The following is a 19682-nucleotide window of genomic DNA, read 5'->3' as shown; positions in this document are numbered from 1 at the left end:
GTTTGGGCCTTTCCGGCCACCACTGGCTTCAATATGGCTGCCCCCAAGGAAAGGCGGGGTTAGTGTGAAAGTACAGACCCTGACTCCCTCGTCGCATGGATCGTAGCGCAGAGTTCAGAAGATGGAAGGCGCAGTGTCTGAGCAAAGCGGACCTCAGCCGGAAAGGCAGTGTGGACGAGGATGTGGTAGAGCTTGTGCAGCTCCTAAATGGGCGAGAACAGTTTTTCACCACCAGTTCCTGCGCTGGCCGCATCATCCTCCTAGACCGGGTGAGCAGGACCCTTTGTGTCCTTCCAGCGCCTGCCCTGTAGTGTGCAACACCAGGAGCCTTGTGCTCACCCAATGTAACACCCTGTCTGTGTTTGTTCTTCTGACCGGTGGTCTTGGTTTCTTTATCAAGGAAACTGAGAGGGTGACTTAAACCAATGCTTCTAAAATTTTAATGTGTATGTCAGTCACTTGGAGATATTTTAAAATACAGATTCTGATTCTGTAGGTCTAGAGTAGGGTCTGATCTGTATTTCTAACAAGCCCCCAAGTGATGCTGAAACTACTGGCCTGGGAATGATCTTGAGTTGCAAGGGTTAGAGAATTTTATTTTTTTAATACTAAGGAATTTTAAGGACTTCCCAGCCTGGCGAGGCGGCTATCTTCTCGTTAACCGCTCTACCAAATCGTTAACCACTTGATTGAAGATCGCTATGGTTAAGAAGTTCACTGCCTCCTAGTGGCTCACTCCGTTATTACAACTCTGGTAATTTTTACATTACCTGAGAAAGTACATTAGTATGTAGTCTGTAATAGTGGTCAGTCCCTCAGGCTTTGGAGTGATACTGCTTAGATTCTAAATCAGTTTTGGGTATTATTGGCTATGTGACTTTAGGGAAGTTATCTAAACTTAGCCCCTTCTTGTCCCATGAACTAAGGATAATAAAGAGTATCCACTTCATAGGGATTCTATGTAGAGGAAATGGGATAATTTATTTGAAACCTTTAGCACCGTGCCTGGCATATTAAGTACACTGTAAAAGTTAGCTGTGTGTTCATTTTAACATTAGGACTGAATTCAGAGTATGGAAGACAGCACACTCATAAATTCATTCTTTAGCTCCTCACTGACAGACCATTTGCCGGTCTCCCAGGTTAGCAGGGCCTGCTCATTCTTATATTGCTTCCATTGCCCCCTGAGCACTGGCACTCTTGCTTGTCTTGATCTCTCTCTCTTCCTCCATTTCTCCTGCCCTGTCTTACCTGGATTTCTGCAGTGGTTTCCTAACAGGTCACTGAACTCTACCTGTTCACTGAACTCTACCAGTCTTTCTACCCCAAACCATGTTACACACTGTTAACAGATTCCCCTTTCTGAAGCACAACTCTGTGCATGTCACTCATCTATGCTGAAATACTCTAGTATACCTTTCAGCTCTACTTTCCACTGTTTCTCTTCATCTTAATCTGTTTACTGAAACAACTATTCTCTTTTCCCTCTTATATTTATCTGCCTTTGCCTTTGCTCATGTTTATTTTTCCTAAAATGGCTTCCCCCATTTCTGCATATCTGAGACGTACCTCCCCAGACTCCACTTTTCTACCTGAATACAAACACACACATCCATTTGGAGCCATGACTATTTCTTCTGAACTGCCTTAGGACTTTTTCTGAACCTCTTTTCATTTTACGTATTATCTTATACCTTGTGTTTATTTTCACTTTGCCTTATTTCTGGAAGAATTTGGATCAACTTACAAACAGGCAATACAAAAAGAAAAATAAAAAGTGAGAAAATCTGCATAAAGGGAGTATAGATAAGATAAAGCAGAGATGGCATTAGTTCTCAAAATATACCACTAGACTCTGTAAATTTGCTAGAGGTGGGCCACACATTTGGCTGTAAGATTTAGAGCAGCCAGCATAAGATCAGAAACATAAGTCACTGAGGTCATTCAGTGAAAACAAATCAGTTATTTAGGACAAGCACAGCTCTTCTCCTTTCCAAAGCCAGACAGCAAAGTCCCCTGTGTACCCACTGTATAAAAGTTACGTTGTAAAAAAAAGAAAGAGAAAATGCATCACTTTAAGGAAAAAAAAAAGAAGTTACCTTGTAGAAGTATAGTGATTTAAAAGTGCATGTGTTTCCTGCATCCTCTTTCCAGTGTCCTTGAGGGTAGGATCTGTTTATATCTAAAGTACCTCATAGAACTTAGCAAATAAACATTTTTCCAGTTAATAAGCAAAAAGTTACGTTAAAATATTTGCCCTCTCTTAATTTTGATCTTTCAATCCTAGCTCTGCCCTTTGGGACTACACATAAGGTCTAATCCAGAGGTCACAAATTTATGCCTATAGCGACTAGGGACATAGGAAGGTATGAACAGATCAGGTGTCAGTAAAAAGTGGTAGGTCCTGTGTGGGACTGGAACAGTGCTTTCTTACAAAAGGAATTCAAAAAAAATTTTTTTTAATATTGTGCTAATCATATAAAACAGCTAGAGTACAATTTAGGGGCTATTCGTGTACAGCCCCTTGTGATAATCCCTTTGCTCCTGACAAAATCATGACCGTATTTCAGAAAATATTTATTAAGTTCTTTTACCTTAATAAACAAATTACTTTCTATCTCAAATAATTTGGTTTCATTTTTGTTAACATTTACGTTAACTTTACCCAAAAGCCTGTTGAACTGTTCTCAGTAATACTTAAAATCACGTGGGATTATTAATTTAAGAAAGCCTAAAATATGCTATACATTGTACTTATTATTTTGTAAATATTATATGATAAATTAAATTATGTTATTTTTTCACTTTAGGGTATAAATGGTTCTGAGGTTCAGAAACAAAACTGTTGCTGGCTACTGGTCACACACAAACCCTGTGTGAAAGATGATGTGGTAAGTTTTTATATATAAATTTAGAAATAAACTTTAATTCACAGTCACTTTAAATACATATGAAAAGAATAGAAAATTCAAGGTGTTTATGTATAGAATCATAATGACTGTAGATTATAAAGCCTAAAGAGAATTCATTACAATGGCTTTTTTTTTAGTTGTGGGAGGTTATTATCTGCCCTGGATTATTTAGTTTCCTAAATTAAAATGTTTAGATGAGTTCATATAAGTTTGCATTAGTCAGGCATTTTACATTACTGGCTCAGGTGCTTAAATGTTGTCTTCAAAGCTCACTCAGTCTCCATCTCCTTTGGGTACTGGTTCTCTCTGTATGCCCTTCTCTTCTGTGGCAGATAATCACTGTGGCAGGAAAGATAGCTGCCAGCAACCCCAGCAGAAAAAGATTTACTTTTTAAGATCCATGTATCATTTCCAAAGGACACTGAGTCATCCTTCCTGGTTAGGTGTTCTCCCCACTGAGATCAGCTATTTTTGCCAGTAGAATGGAATGCTATCCTTGATCACACCTAGGCACTTGGCGTCTCTGATATTATGATAGTGGGAGTGATGAGTGACAGGGTCACGCTTGACAGTGCCACCAGAATCAAATGATGTGAAGGAGGGAGGATGGTGCAGGGAGACTAGGCAGACAGAAGTAACAACTGCCTTATATAGCTTCTAGCTGAGACATAATAGTATATGTGTCTCAAACTTCAATCTAACAGCAAAACATTTAGACAGACCTTCTACTACCTTCTAGATCTTCTAGTCTTTATGTACCATATTCCTTAATGAAAAATCTGCTATGGAATTAAATAGAGTAGTAGTTGACTTTTTTGAGGTATGGTTGGAAAGAATGACACAGAAGGTTTATGAGAGAATTAGAAATCGGGTCTCTTAAAAGAATAAGCAGATCAATAAGTTTTGGAGAAAGAGGACCAAGAAAACAGAGTGAAAAGTTACTGTGGAAGGATGCAGAATGAGTCTGAAAGTTCCTTGGGAGAATTGAAGTTATATAGGATAAAGGGTCACCAAAGAACAGGATCATGTACTTGTGTCTGATCCTAACATTTTCCGTTTATTTAGATTGTAGCCCTAAAGAAAGCGAATGGCGATGCCATTTTGAAATTTGAACCACTTGTTCTTCATGTGCAGTGTCGACAGTTGCAGGATGCACAGATTCTGGTAAAATTTTGTGATTATACTTGAATTTATAGGTATGTGAGTAGATTTAATTTTAAACTTTTAAATTTTCTACCAAAATTAATGCAATGCTAGTTTAATCAACTAGTGTTTTATTTAATTATAGATTTGGGGTTATAAATGTTTCTGCAGTTTGTAGGGCTAAAGTGTTTATTTGATTAGCCAGATGTTCCAAATTTAACAAATTTATTTTCTTACAGCATTCAGTGGCAATAGATTCTGGTTTCAGGAACTCCGGCATAACAGTGGGAAAGAGAGGAAAGACTATGTTGGTACGACACCTTTTGGCAAAAAGCAATTTTTTGATCATGAAGTAATCCAGATTATTGAATAACCTTCTACTCAAATCTTCTTGTCATTCCCTTGCCCAGAAACCTTCAGTGACTGACTTTTCTGTACAGGGCGAAGTCCAGAGTTGTTAGATTTACATTTGAGGTCTTATTTTACAGTATTCCCCTCCACTTACTTTTAACTTGATTCTCTCCGTCCTCCTCATCCTAAATAGTCAAGGCCCAGTTTAATCAGCACCATGATGTAGTGGAAAGAATCACAGACAGGGGGTCTAAAGTCTTCTGCCTGGATCCATCAGGGACTGAATTGTCTCAGCTATATCAGGGATCTATCGAACTACTGCCCTAGGGCCACATTCAGCCCTCGGGCGGGCAGTTCTAGTACACCCATTTGATTAATTACTGTCTAAGGTTGCTTTTGTGCTACGATGGCAAAATTGAGTAGTTGTGACAGATATTATATGGCCTGCAAAGTTGAAAATATTTATTATCTATCCTTTCACAGAAAAGGTTTGCCGACCCCTGGACTAGAAGATCTTTAAGGCTCCTTCTAAGTCCCACAGCCTCTCTGAGTCCTTTCCTGGCCAAGCCAACCCCTAGTGATTTTGCCCTATTCTCTCTGATCACACGTGGTAGCTACTGTTTGTGTTTACTGTTTGGCATGGTGTACATTGTTTGCTTTTGAACTACTTCAGATCGGCTTCCATTCTAGCTCCCTAGACTTTACTTTTTTCTATTTTTAACAGATAGCCTGTTTTCCAAAATGAGGTGGCTTAAGAAGAAGACATCTGTAAAGCATGACTAAATAGAAAATGAAAGCTCATAGTACTGATTTGCATCCCCATCTCAGTCCCCACTGCATGTGGTGGCCCAGGCAAGAACAGAGCCACTCTTTCACCTTCTCTCCTTTATCTTCCATATTCAATTAGCGACAAGCCCTGCCCCATCTACCTCTGATTTCTCACTCCTGACTCCACCTCTCCAAGCCCTCTGCCACTGTGCCTGCTTGAGCCGTCATCGTCCCTCACCTCTATCTTTATAGTGGTCTCCTGACTGGCCTTCCTCCTACCCATCTTCTCCTTCAGTCCCTCTAGCCAATACTGTCAGAATCCCCCTTTTAAAGAAGTCAAGGTCTCCTGGTGTTTTCTCAGGCCTTATTTATGCTCATGTTCTGCCAGCATACTTCCACCCCAGCCAGACAGAATACTATTGGTTATTTCCCAAATGTATTATGCTTTTCATGTTCCCATGACTATAGAAAAGTTAATCCTCTGGCTGGAATGCTCCCCTTCTCCCATTTTTACATCTGGTGAAATTACACTTACCCTTTAAAATTCCAATTCAGATGCCACATTTCCCATAAAACCACGACCTGTCTCAGTTAGTTGCTCCTCTTCTACATTTCCTTAGCATTTTGTGTGCACATGTACGTGCGTGCATGCACATGTACACGTATGTGTTTCTTCTGTCATAACACCATGATGTATTGTGATTCTCTGTTCACTTGTTTGTTTCCTGTTCAGAAGTGTTAGCTCTTTTAAGGGCAGGGACCATGTTATATTCATCCTGTACCTTCATACCTTACATGGGGCTTAGAACACTGCAGATGCTTAGTAAAGGCTTGTTGAATGAATTTTTATGCCTCATAATAGTTTTTGTTGTTTCTTAACCTATATCCAGTGTTTGGATTTACTTGGAATATGTTGACTGTTTCATCGGCAGCCCTAAAGCATTGAGAAAGCAGCCACTTTGTGAGATAGAAAAGGCATGGTTTATCTTGTAACAACCCTGCTCAAGCAGTGCTAAGAGGCCCTTTAGCATCCAGTCCATTTTGATTTTCCCTTGAAGCTTCTGTTGAGGTTTCATTTATTTCTTTTCTTTAAATAGCGTATTAAAGCTCCCTTAGCTTTAGTGACAGTGATACTGTTAAGTTCATTGGATTCTTTGATAATATGTGCTTCTCTGAAAGACAATGTATAGAATGACTTGCTTTACAAATGATTTTATACGATGGGAAAATCTATTTGACTCTCCTTTGATTCAACTGTATTTGACTAAATTATATCAAAGCACAAACTTAAATGTTGTAATGGAGCTAAACTATATATAAACACAGCCCTGACTGGGACTTTTCTTTAGTTATCTTCAGCTTCTCTAGTACATAAGTCATCATATCTAAATTGCTCCTTGCAGGCTGTCCGGAGCACACATGGCTTAGAAGTTCCATTAACCCATAAAGGAAAACTGATGGTGACAGAGGAATATATCAACTTCCTGATAAAGATAGCAAATCAAAAAATGGAGGAAAACAAGAAGAGAATTGAAAGGTATAGTCTTACATGCCTAGGTCTTCTTTGAAACTATTAATATACACCATCTTCAGTTTATACTCCCAACTGCTTTTATATTTGTAGCCTTATCACGAATAATTAAGGTGATGCAAGTAACTGATTAGAGTAGGCCAGACTGCGATGGGTACTAAACGGAGCATAAAGGGGAGGAAGCTCCATGGAGGATAGTGGGACACGTGACTGCCAGCAACAGGGATAAAGGAGAAACAGTCACTCAGGTAAGAGAGCCCAGCAGCCCCAGGGACCATAACTGATCCAGTTGAAGGCAGCCAGGGAGGAGGTACACTCTACCTCCTGGGTGTGACCTACTGAAGACTACCTAGAATCTCCTTTTGAGGAGAACAGCCTGGTTAATTTTAGTCTGATAAATATTTTATACCTCTGGCTAGCTCAGAACCCCGCTCCTGTCATGCATTAGATTCGAATTGGCATAATTGTACCAGTCAGAAGGATTATGGCTATCAAGTCACATCTTTATATTTCTCTTGTTCTTAAACTTCACCTCCTGGTAGATTAATTTTACATGACTTTCTTTTTCAACTTTTTCCTAAGAATAGAATCTTTGATGTAAAGAAGTGACTATTATGCTGCCTTTTATATATGAAGATAAATGCCACTGACCTACCATCAGTAAGATTTCTGAGTTATTTAAGGACTGATGGTCATCTTGTTGTCATTTATTATTTTCTTTTTGCTTTTCCCCCCACCCCTTTGGTCACCTCACAACTAGCCAATCACTACCTAAATAACTCCTGAGTCATTCTTCTCTCCCCACCCTTCTTGCCGTGTTCTTTATTCAGGACCATTGCAGTAACCTTATTAGCTGGTCTCATAGTAGAATGCTTCCAGTATGTCTCTCTGCTAAGCCATTCTCCGTATCACCATCAGAATCCTGTCTGAAATGAAAAGGAATACTATTGCTTAATTTGCCTGCTTAAAATTCTTTAATACCTAGAACTTTTTATGAAGCAGCTAAGGCCAGAAGTGCCAATGGCAGCAGTGTGGCATGGTGGAAAGGGGTAGAAATGGGCTCCAGAGGCAGAACTGAGTTTGAATCCTGCTTCCCCCACAACTTACTCAACTCTCTTGGCTTCATTTTTCTTGTACCTACTTATCATAGAGAACAATTTTAGTATACACTAGATGGCATATGTATAATGACAGGCCCTGTCCGTGTTATGTCATGGATTCTTAGGATAGGATAGCCTTTCTCCTTGTTCACCGACTCATACAGAGAATAAACCTATAATCACATCAGTAGCCCCATCCAGGCTTTCTTAACCAGGGCTCCTTATTTGAACCACAGAATTAACAAAATTATTCGAGTGGCTATTTCTCAGTTCTCCCAACAGTGGTATATAACTTGTACTAGTCTAGATACATTGGAGAGAAGTAATTCATGACATACAATGGATGTCCTCAGGCATTAGGACTGAATTTTTTAGCGGAAGCCTGGCTGAAAAAAGCTGAGAGGTTACCTGGCCACAAGGTTCTTTGAGCAAACATTCTAAATATAGTGATGATTTCAAGTAAGCAACTGAAGGTACCCAGCCACTCCACCAGACTACAGAGTTTGAACTGTATGTAGGTACTTACTGGTAGCATTCCAAAAGTTGACTACGGTTGTTAGATAGTATTCTAGTGAGACTGTTTGCGAAAACGTACAAGGTAGCAAATCAGTTTCTCTGTTTCCTTACTTGAATTTCAATAAGATTATAAATATAGCCCAAGATCAACTAACTATACACCTGGTGAAGTTAATTGAGTCACGTTCACCAACTATAAAATCAAATTATGCTTTAAATCCATTGACTCAAAAATATGTTTCGAGATTATGGTGTGCATGCTGCTATCAAGAGAGTCATGCTCATCATATAAAATCAGTGAAAAATTAAAGAAGGGTAAAAAGTTTCTTAAGATACTGATTAGAAGATTACATGTGAATTCAGAAAGGGTGAACAAATTAGGGAGCTGCTTTGGGAACAGCTGTATATTCAACCAAATGCAGAGAAAGAGTTACTCTTCTGCTGTGGAAAAGAGAAAAAATAAACACTGGAGGTGATGAGTTCTGCAATCAGACGTTGAGTACTAAAATTGGTTTCTCACAGGACCAAAGTTTCATAATTCAAACAACTGTAATAAGAGAATTTTTAAAATTTAAAATCCTAATGTGTAACATTCCAGCAATAAGAAATATTCTTGAGATACGAAAATCAAAAGGTAAAATAATTTTAATAGAAAAAAAAGCCTCTTTTGTAAAAAAAACAATTCCTAAGCCCACTTCTTAGTGGGAAGAGTAAGAAAATTTCATACATAATGATTTCCAGGTAAAAAAATATGAAGTTTGGAGATCTATTTACCCATTACAAGTGGAGGGCTATCTTTGTAGCCGTTAATAAGAGATCAGGACTGACTTGGGTTGGATGGAATTAGCCATGTTCTTCTCACCAACTGTAATAAGACAATAAATGTTAAATAAAATGTAGAATAAACAGAAATAGAGTTATAGATGTAGAAAACAATCTTATGGTTACCAGGGCAGAAGGGGGTGGTGGGAGGGATAAATTGGGAGGTAAGGATTGACATATACACACTACTATATATAAAATAGGTAACTAATAAGGACCTACTGTATAGCACAGGGAACCCTACTTAATACTACGTAATGACCTATATGAGAGAAGAGTCTAAAAAAAGTGGATATATGTGTATGTATAACTCATTCACTTCGCTGTACACTTGAAACTAACACTACATTGTAAGTCAACTATACTCCAATTTAAAAAAACATGGCATCTTAAAAAAAAATTTTTTTTAAATATAGAGTAAAAGGGCCAAATATATTGGCATATAATATTGATAAAAATAAAGCAAATTAGACTGAAAAAGTAAATGAATATTTCCAATGGTTGGTTTTTTTGTGGTAAAATATACATAACTAAAATTTATAATTTTAACCGTTATACAGTTCATTGGCATTAGATACACTCACATTGCTATGCAACCACCACTATCACTGCTATTTATCTCCAGACCCTTTTCATTATCCCAAATTGAAACTCCATGCCCATTAAACAATAATTCTCCACTCCCCAAACTCCCAGCCCCTGGTAACCACTCTTCTGTTTTCTGTCTCTTATGATTTTGACTATTCCAGGTACCTCATACAAGTGGAATCATACAATATTTATCCTTCTGTGTTTGGCTTATTGCACTTAGCATAATGCTGTCGAGGTTTATCCATGTTGTAGTGTGATCAGAAGTTTACCTTTTTTTTTTTTTTGCGGGTTTGCTGTTTTCTTTTTTTTAATTTTTATTTTATATTGGACTATAGTTGATTTACAATGTTGTGTTAGTTTTAGGTGTATAGCAAAGTGTTTCAGTTATGCATATACATATATCTATTCTTTTTCAAATTCTTTTCCCATTTAGGTTATTATAGAATATTGAGCAGAGTTCCCTGTGCTATACAGTAGGTCCTTGTTGGTTATCTGTTTTAAATATAGTAGTGTGTATATGTCAATCCCAGACTCCCAATTTATCCCTCCCCCCACCTTTCCCCTTTGGTAACCATAAGTTTGTTTTCTAAGTCTGTGAATCTGTTTCTGTTTTGTAAATAAGTTCACTTGTATCATTTTTTTAGATTCCACACATAAGTGATATCATATGTTATTTGTCTTTCTCTGTCTGACTTACTTCACTTAGTATAATAATCTCCAGGTCCATCCATGTTGCTACAAATGGCATTCCTTCATTCTTTTTAATAGCTGAGTAATATTCCATTGTATACATGTACCACATCTTCTTTATCCATTCATTTGTGATGGACCATTTAGGTTGCTTCCATGTGTTGGCTATTGTAAACAGTGCTGCAATGAACATTGGGCTGCATATATCCTTTCCAACCATGGTTTTCTCCAGATAGATGCCCAGGAATGGGATTGCTAGATCATATGGTAGCTCTATTTTTAGTTTTTTAAGGAACCTCCTTACTGTTTTCCACAGTGGCTGCACCACTTTACATTACCATGAATAGTGTAGGAGGGTTCCCTTTCTCCACACCCTCTCCAGCATTTATTGTCTGTAGACTTTTTGATCATGGCCATTCTCACTGGTGTGAGGTGATACCTCATTGTAGTTTTGATTTGCATTTCTCTAATAATTAGTGATGTTGAGCATCTTTTCATGTGCCTCTTGGCTATCTGTATATCTTCTTTAGAGAAATGTCTGTTTAGGTCTTCTGCCCAGTTTTTGGTTGGGTTGTTTTATTGATATTGAGCCACATGAGCTGTTTGTTAATTTTGGAGATTAATCCCTTGTTGGTCGCATTGTTTGCAAATATTTTCTCCCATTTGGAGGATTGTCTTTTCGTCTTGTTTATGGTTTCCTTTGCTGTGCAAAAGCTTTGGAGTTTAGTTAGGTCCCATTTGTTTACTTTTGTTTTTATTTCCATTACTCTAGGAGACAGATCGAAAAAGATATTGCTGCGATTTATGTCAGTGTTCTGATTGCGTTTTCCTCTAAGGGTTTTATAGTGTCTGGTCTTACATTTAGGTCTTTCATCCATTTTGAGTTTATTTTTGTGTATAGTGTTAGGGAGTGATCTAATTTCATTCTTTTACACGTAGCTGTCTAGTTTTCCCAGCATCATTTATTGAAGAGACTGTCTTTTCTCCATTGTATAGTCTTGCCTCCTTTGCAGAAGTTTACTTCTTTTTAAGGCTGAATAATATTCCATTGTATTTAACATATATTGTTTATCCATTTATTCATCAATGGATGTTTGAGTTTTTTCTACCTTTTAGCTATTGTGAATAATGATGCTGTGAACATGGGTATACAAATATCTGTTTGAGTGTCTGCTTTCAGTTATTTTTGATATTTACCCAGAAGTGGAATTGCTAGATGATGTGGTAATTTTATATTTAATTTTTTGAAGAACCTCCATACTCTTTTCCACAGGAACTGCACCATTTTACATTCCCACCAACAGTATACAAGGGTTTCCTTTTCTCAACATCCTTGCCAACACTTGTTGTCTTTTGTTTTTCTGATAATTGCCGTTCTGACAGGTGTGAAGTGATATCTCATTGTGGTTTTGATTTGCATTTCCCTGATGATTAGTGACATTGAGCATTATTTCATATACCTGTCGGTAAGAATTTCTGTTACATCACTTTGCTGCTTTCCTTCCTGTTTATGGTGCTTTTTCTTAGCTTCCTTCTGGATTTCTCTTGTTATTCTATATGTTGGTTAAATGCTGTCGTTCTCCAGGATTCCTTTCCTGGCCCATTGCTTTAGCTACTTCCCCAGATACTGGTAGATCTTCCAAATCTCTCCTGAGTCCTGGGCCCATATGTTTAATAACCTATTGAATATATCTAACCAAAATATCCCATCAGCCTTTCCTTAATATCTTTCTTATCTTAATCTCAACCTCATTTACCCATTTCCTTGGTTCAAATTCTCATTATCATTTACCAGCATTATTACAGTTTATGCCTCAGTGAAAACAGAAATGTGAACCATATTAAATTACAGTTGTTTAATTGCACATATGTCTTTTTTTCCCCAGTACAACTTGGTCACATTGTGTATAGGACTGACTTTCCCCTCCCACCAACCAAACACATACCCATACATACACACACTTCAAATATCTCTCATCCTAAAACCTTATAGAGTGTCTGGTTCACAGTAGCAAATATCTCTCATCCTAAAACCTTATAGAGTGTCTGGCTCACAGTAGAAACCCAATAAATGTTTATTGAGTTCATCCTAAACAATAAAGGAACTTAAAAGTTAACACATTATATTGAGTTCACCAAAGGCAAAGACAGTTTCTTATTATTTTCTGAGTGTCTGACAGGAGCATAGTGGTCAATAAATATTTGCTCAATTTAGCTGACAGACTCTAGCAGTAGTACTACTTTTATGGCTTCAAAGCCTTAGGGTGATTATTCTGGAAGATATAAAATGGCTTACTCATGGGGCAAGCAGGAGTAGGCTCTTGCTACACAGTCCAGGCAAGAATTAACAGGACCCTGAGTAACAAAATGAATGGGAGAGATACTGCAGAACATAACCCGAATGTGGCAGCAGATAGAAATGGGGGGAGAAGAGAAGGAGTCAAGTCTTATTTTTTTAAATGGAACTAAAGCTAGTAAATAAATAACTCCCTATATACTTAAGATCAGAGAAGTAGATACTGAAGATCAGAGAAGTATTTTCTGATAGTTCCTCCTTGGATGTCCCCTCGCTTCAATTTTTCCTCTCATAATTCCTCTCCCTTTACTAGCCAGCTTCCACTCATCCTTGCAATTCAGCCCAGGCATTGGTTTTTTTTCCAAGGAATATTTCATGATCTTTCATGGCACGTTGAGTGTATCTTTACGGCTCTGCAGCCCCCATTAAACCCTGAGCTCCCTGAAGGCACAGACCACATTTCTTATCTGTTTCTAGCACTGGCACAGGCCCTGTCACATACATGTTTTTTATTTTTTATTTATTTATTTATTTTATTTTATTTTTTTGCAGTATGCAGGCCTCTCACTGTTGTGGCCTCTCCCGTTGCGGAGCACAGGCTCCGGACGCGCAGGCTCAGCAGCCATGGCTCACGGGCCCAGCCGCTCCACGGCACGTGGGATCTTCCCAGACCAGGGCACGAACCCATGTCCCCTGCATCGGCAGGTGGACTCTCAACCACTGCGCCACCAGGGAAGCCCACATATATGTTTTTTAATTAAAAATTCTAGAGCTTAAAATCAGTTAAAAATCCAAATACATGATATATGAGAATAGCCTTCTTTTGTTATTTGTTAATAATGGAAGCCTTAAAAGGGTATGAAATTGTGCCTAGATTTCATTAATTTTATGTTCCTATTTTGGAAGTCAACGAAATACCAGCTTTTTATTGCACATGGTCCTCTAACAGATCCGAGAAACAAGAATTCATTTTCCCAGGACTGTTCTGAAAAGTTCTCTCATGAAGAGAAGTATATACAGGTTGCCCTATGTCATGATAGTCTTGACAGTGGAAGCAGAAAAACTGAAGACAATTTGATTTTCTTTTGAGGGGGGAAAAAAACAGTTACCTGAGCATACATTTCTTTTTATACTCCAAACTCTTTTTGTTGCCTTTGAGAGCTGAGAAAATTACACTTTGAGAATTAGGCTTTAGAATGCTGTATAAAGGGTCATATCATGAGAAGAGAACATGTAATTGGAAAACAAATTTCTGACTTATTGAGTAAGATAGTTTCCCAAAGGACATTTTAAAAGTTCCCTTAACCAAGGAAAACAAAAAAGTAGTTGAAGTTTTATTCTTGGCTTTCAACATGGAAAGGTCTTTGTTCCATTTTACCAGTTGTTTTTTTGGTACCCCAAGGATATAGCTTTGAATTCTTAGGTTGTTTGATAGAAGATTAAAGTAAGGCACCTGTTCCTCTTTAATTACCTTTTTAATGTAATTGACAAGGTATTTTACACAGCTGTTAATTCTCTGTGATCATAAAAGAGGAATTTAGTCTTATCTTTAATTTTCTAGGAATGCAGTAGAATCCAGAGAAAAGACTTGGTTACCTAAGTTTAAAGAGCAGGGTTGGGTAGAGAGTGATAGAAGATAAAGTTGCACATCATGAATAACCTCTTGTTATCAGATAAGGGTGATTCATACCCTTTTGTAGCATGCTTGGATTTGATTTAGATAAAATGAGTTATGCTACTGGGTCATTTTTTAAAACCATTCTAAATAGGCATTGTGGAAGATGAGAAGAAAACCAGTCATTGAAGTCACCCAGAATGATGGCAAGACCTGGAGACAAAGATAAAGCCAAGTGTAGAAGTTTCCATGAATGTAAAGGACTGAACAGAATATTGTTAGATGACCAGAGGGGCACATGAAGGAGTTTAGTCTGGCAAACTGTTGGTGAGGCAGGTGAATTCTGACCTTATCACTCAACTCTGAGGCAGGGTATGGAAATAATAAGCAGTCTTCACTTAAGAGGAATGCAGGGCAGTGGTGTCTTTGTGGGAAACCAGGTTTCAGTTAAGTAAGGATATAAGGAATGCATTAAATGAAAAGGTTGTTACCATGTTATGGGGTCTAAAAAATTAAACATCAGTTAATTTTTTCAAAGCCTTTTGCTATAACTCTTAAAATACTGTTTTCCCTTTTACTGTACCTCCCTCTTTGAGATTGATTTATTCATTTTAGAAATATCAATTAGCCCTTATTATCTGCCAGGCATGGTGCTGGATACCTTATTATCTGCCAGGCATGGTGCTGGATATCTGCCAGGCATGGTGCTGGATATCTGCCAGGCATGGTGCTGTACAAGGTGTACAGTGATGAGTATATAAGTTCTTGAAATATGGATAGGATATTAGTAATCATGTTAGGTATATATTAGCATTGTGTGGAGTATTTGGTAAGAGGTGATTATCTTGGGTTTTTAAGGGCAGTTTTAGAGCTTTTGCAAGCAGAACTTAGCCTGTTCATTGAATTAAAGAAGGAAGAAAATTGGCCCAAATAGCAATCTCTTCTGCAGATGTCAGAAATTTCCTGTCATAGCCTCCCATTATAATAGGATATTAAAGCATTATGAGATCCCGACAGTGGCAAAGGAGTTCTCAACTTTTAGATCATTTTATTTGGGACCTAAGATAATACATCCATATTTACCTTTTTGTTCAGTAGTTATTTATTCACTTATTTGGCATATTTTTACCCAAGTGTGGCTGTACTGTACTCCATGCTAAGAATATAACAGAAGACAAGATAGATGGAGTCCTTGGTCTTATGGAGTTTATATTCCGTAAAAATAGTCGTTTTTGAGAACTTACTCAGTGCCAGGCAGTGTGCTAGGTACTTACATATATATCCCTCCGATAGCCCTACTAGGTACAGGATAATAGCTAGTTTTATAAATGAGGAAATCGAGAGTCAGTGAGGTTGGAATTAGCCAACCTCAGCTTTCCCAGGGGACCACTCGTGTGAAGCACACACAGCATACCAAGCCATCCTGCTGCTTTCCAACGTATGCTGAAAACTAACAAAAACTCCAGCAGGAAAATGAGTAAAGGAAAAGAATAATTTACATTAAAAAATTAAAATAGCTAATAAAAAATGTTCAATTTCACTTTCAAACAAAGCAATGAAAATATAAATAATGAGAGACCATAATCACCTATAAGTAAAGCATGTTTTTTGATGTAATATTCACTGTATGAGTGAAGTGGTCTCTCAAGTTCTGCCCTTAGAAGCATATTTTTTGAACACGCATTCTGGAAAACAGGTAGTACTTATCAAGAGCCTTAAATATTTATAACCTTTAACCACGCAGTTACATTTCTAGGTATCTATCCTAAATAGCTAGAAACTCAGATCACATTATTTCCAAAATGTTTATCACATTGTTGTTTGTATTGGGAAAATTTGAAAGTAAATTAAGGTCAATCTAAGTGGCATAATGTTATACTACCATTAAAAAGTATTATTTTGTAGTTCATTTAGTGATATGGAAAGTGTTTTCAATAAATATTAAATTTGAAAAAACAATGTAAAACTTTATATGTAATATCACAATTGTATAAAAGACAGTAGGTGTATGTATACATGTACAGATGTATTAATTCAGAATACACTAATAAACTGGAAAGAAAAAATATGAGAGTCATTATTTTTAGGTAGTTATGTACAGGTGATCTGTATTTGTAACTTCACATATTTTGCAAATTCTCTAAAATGAGCCTCTATTACATTTATGATTCTTTTGAAATAATATATATTTTCTTTTTTTTTAATCTTTGTTTGATTCCTATATCTGGAATAGAAATTAAGGTAGGATAGAGGTTATCAAGAGGTGATTCCAAACCAGTTTTCAGGACTGTTCTTAAAGAACTGAAACATTTCTTTTCCTAAGTAAAAAATCATAAAAGCAAGAAGCACGTTATTTCTGTGATTTATTCTATATCTTTAGGTTAATATGAGACATCAGGTTTATGTAATTTATAAATTCTAGGTGTATTTCATTTTGTTTCAGAACACACAGATATAACAATAATACTTTATTTCTTTACAGGTTTTACAACTGCCTACAACATGCTTTGGAAAAAGAAACTATTTCTATGACCTCATATCCCAAAGAGAAAATCAAAGAGAAAAATAACTCATCATATACTCACAAGAAAAAAAGAAACCCAGAAAAAGCATGTGGCAAATATATTACTGAAGAAAATAATAAAGAACTTGAAAATGATGATCATGATGATCCAGGAATCAGTGCTACTATCTTCCCTGAAGATTACTGAGATTTGGTTCTGAAGTGTCTTGGTAGAATAATGTTTCTAATAGATATTATAAAGCTGCTCTTTATAGGAGTATTTTAGTTAGTTGAGTGTATCAGCCTTTCAGAAAAACAAGATTTAATTTTTCTCTATATTTTAGGGAAACCCTTAGCTTTTAAAAATAGCTGTGTATAATATCAATATTTGCTCTTAAATACCATTGTTTTTAGTCACATATTTTAGTCATTGCAAAAATAAAATTATGATTTTTAATGCTTATCCTTAAGTTACAGTTTCTACTTCTGTAAAACAGAAGAACTATAATACCCTTTCAAGAGAGCCTTAACATTAGGAATATTAGAGTATAGGTCCTACAGTAGGACCTTGTTTATCCATTCTATATATAATAGTTTGCCTCTGCTAATCCCAAACTCCTAATCGTTCCCTCCTCTGCTCCTCTCCCCCTTGACAACCACAAGTCTGTTCTCTATGTCTGTGAGTCTATTTCTGTTCCATAGAAAAGTTCATTTGTGTCATATTTTAGATTCCACATATAAGTGATATCATATGTTATTTGTCTTTCTGACTTCACTTAGTATAATAATCTCTAGGTCCATCCATGTTGCTGCAAATGGCATTATTTCATTCTTTTTATGGCTGAGTAATATTCCATCGTGAATATGTACCACATCTTCTTTATCCATTCATCTGTCAATGGACATTTAGGTTGTTTCCATGTCTTGGCTACTATAAGTGCTGTTATGAACATAGGGGTGCATGTATGTTTTCGAATTATAGTTTTGTCTGGATATATGCCCAGGTTTACTCCTTTTTTCTATCATGGCTCTGAACTCTCTCTTTGGCCTTTAAAGTAAGATACTAATATTTCCCTTAGTCATTTTGAGTCCTCCATCTTCTTGTCATCCTGCAACATTTGGCCCCATTAACACTCTTAGACCCCTGAATCTGCCCTTTCATCAGCATCCTGAATGCTTTCTTCTCAATCATTTCCCTGTTTATAGTGAATCATCAGTTGTTTTTCTCTCCAACACTTTAATATTTTTCAACATTTATTGCACCTTAGAATCATCTTTAGAACCTTGAAAAAATGCAGAAAAGACCTGAGAATCTCCAGGGATAAGCACGTGTATTTTTTCTTTTAAAGCTCTCAAGTCGTTCTCTAATTGGAAACTAAAGGGTAATAACGCTGTAGGCATTCCCAAGTTTCTGTCTTTGGCCTTCATCTTGCATTCCTGTCTGCATCCCAGCTAACTCATCCATCCCAGTAGCCTTCACCTCTGAGACAATGACTCCCGCCTCTCCTGTCCTGGTCTGTCTCCTATGCTCTGACTAACTGCTGGGCCTCTCCAGTAGAGCTGTTACTTTTCAAGTGTTTTCTTGTTTGACTGTTTCCTGGTTCTTTGGCTAGAGAAAGCAGACTTTTGTTGGGGCTTTTTGTTTGTTTGTTTGAGCCCATTGACATTTCCGGGTTGCTGGCTTTTCCAATGCCCAGTCTGGGATATGTGAGGTAAAAAGAAAACGCAGGGAACTCACAATTATGTTGTTCTTTAGGTCCCCAAATCCCTAGCTGGTCTACCTTTCCCTTGTCACCTCTCAGAGTCTTCTTATGTTTATTCTATACATAGTGTCCAGAGTTTTTATTTTTATTTTTGGCTGTGCTGCGTGGCTTGCAGGATCTTAGTTCCCCAACCAGGGACTGAACCCAGGCCCCAGCAGTGAAAGTGCCAGGTCCCAACCACTGGACCGCCAGGGAATTCCCTGTCCAGAGGTTTTAGTTGCACTTAGTGAAAGGAATAGGAAAAAGAATATCTACTCCATCTTCCAGAATCAGAAGTCTAATATATTTTTTAAATTAATAATATTATCACATCATGGGGTATTGTTGAGGATACCTCTGGAACCCATCCAGATTGCCCAGATAATATAATCTACTTAGTGCTGTGCCCCATCTCCCAGTTTGTATGCTTGGCTGTTCTTGCTTTAGGCTGCTGGAGCATCTTCATTCTAAAATAGAGGAGAAAAAGCCTGGGAGTCTGTTTCCTGCCCTCTACCCACCCCCACCACACACACACTCACTGTCTCACAGCCAATAATGACAAGTGCAGAGTTTCAAAACAGTTCTGTTGCCCAGAAATGGGATAAACTTGGATGTGCAATTGCCATTTAAGCTCCCAGCAGCATCAGGCTAAGGCTAGGACGTCACCTTAATCCTATCATGTTTTTCCCACTCCCTTCCCCATTTCTTCTGGGAGCTCCTGCTTAATAAATCACTTGCACTAGAATGGTGTCTTCTTTTACAAGAACCTGACCTAAAGTACTGAGGTTATTTTGTCTATATTTGAGAAAGTGATGGCATATGTTTATTATAAAGAGCTGATGTCTTAATGTGCTACAAATTATATCATTGGTAGTGATTTAAACTTATGAGGCAAATAAATTTTTATATTAAGTACAGAGTTTTAAAAATTCTTTTGGGGGAAGTATCGAAACAATATTTGAGGATCACTTCTACAATACATACTGTTATAAGAAGTTGGCAGGAATAATTGATTCTAGGCAATGGAGTACTACCATCACAATTCAAGGGGATACCATGTCATTTAGGTTTTAAAGGCCAAGAAACAAGTTCACTTGACAGA

At 37.3% G+C, this 19682-nt stretch overlaps 1 protein-coding gene across 2 annotated transcripts; it reads left to right on the top strand.

Annotated features, from left to right (window-relative positions):
• The first annotated feature begins 7 nt into the window (after nucleotides 1-7).
• Nucleotides 8-19495, top strand: TYW3 (tRNA-yW synthesizing protein 3 homolog). 2 transcript variants are annotated; one of them, XM_004279951.3, is made up of 6 exons: nucleotides 8-269; nucleotides 2811-2891; nucleotides 3978-4076; nucleotides 4295-4366; nucleotides 6578-6711; nucleotides 16818-19495. In XM_004279951.3, the coding sequence occupies exons 1-6, from the start codon at nucleotides 96-98 to the stop codon at nucleotides 17044-17046; spliced, it is 789 nt and encodes a 262-aa protein (XP_004279999.2). In that variant the 5' UTR covers nucleotides 8-95; the 3' UTR covers nucleotides 17047-19495. The 2 variants fall into 2 exon arrangements, with proteins under 2 accessions (XP_004279999.2, XP_033261867.2); XM_033405976.2 differs by lacking the exon at nucleotides 4295-4366.
• Nucleotides 19496-19682: the final 187 nt, after the last annotated feature.

The sequence above is a fragment of the Orcinus orca genome, chromosome 1 (assembly GCF_937001465.1).
Source record: "Orcinus orca chromosome 1, mOrcOrc1.1, whole genome shotgun sequence".
Taxonomy (NCBI): Eukaryota; Metazoa; Chordata; class Mammalia; order Artiodactyla; family Delphinidae; genus Orcinus; species Orcinus orca.
The sequence above is the reverse complement of the archived record's forward strand: the minus strand, read 5'-3'. Positions and strand labels throughout refer to the sequence as shown.

Coding starts and splice junctions, on each gene's coding strand:
- TYW3 (XM_004279951.3), top strand. CDS start 96: ATGGATCGTAGCGCAGAGTTCAGAAGATGGAAGGCGCAGTGTCTGAGC. Junction 4,077..4,294: donor TGCAGGATGCACAGATTCTG/GTAAAATTTTGT, acceptor ATTTTCTTACAG/CATTCAGTGGCAATAGATTC. Junction 4,367..6,577: donor AGAGAGGAAAGACTATGTTG/GTACGACACCTT, acceptor TGCTCCTTGCAG/GCTGTCCGGAGCACACATGG.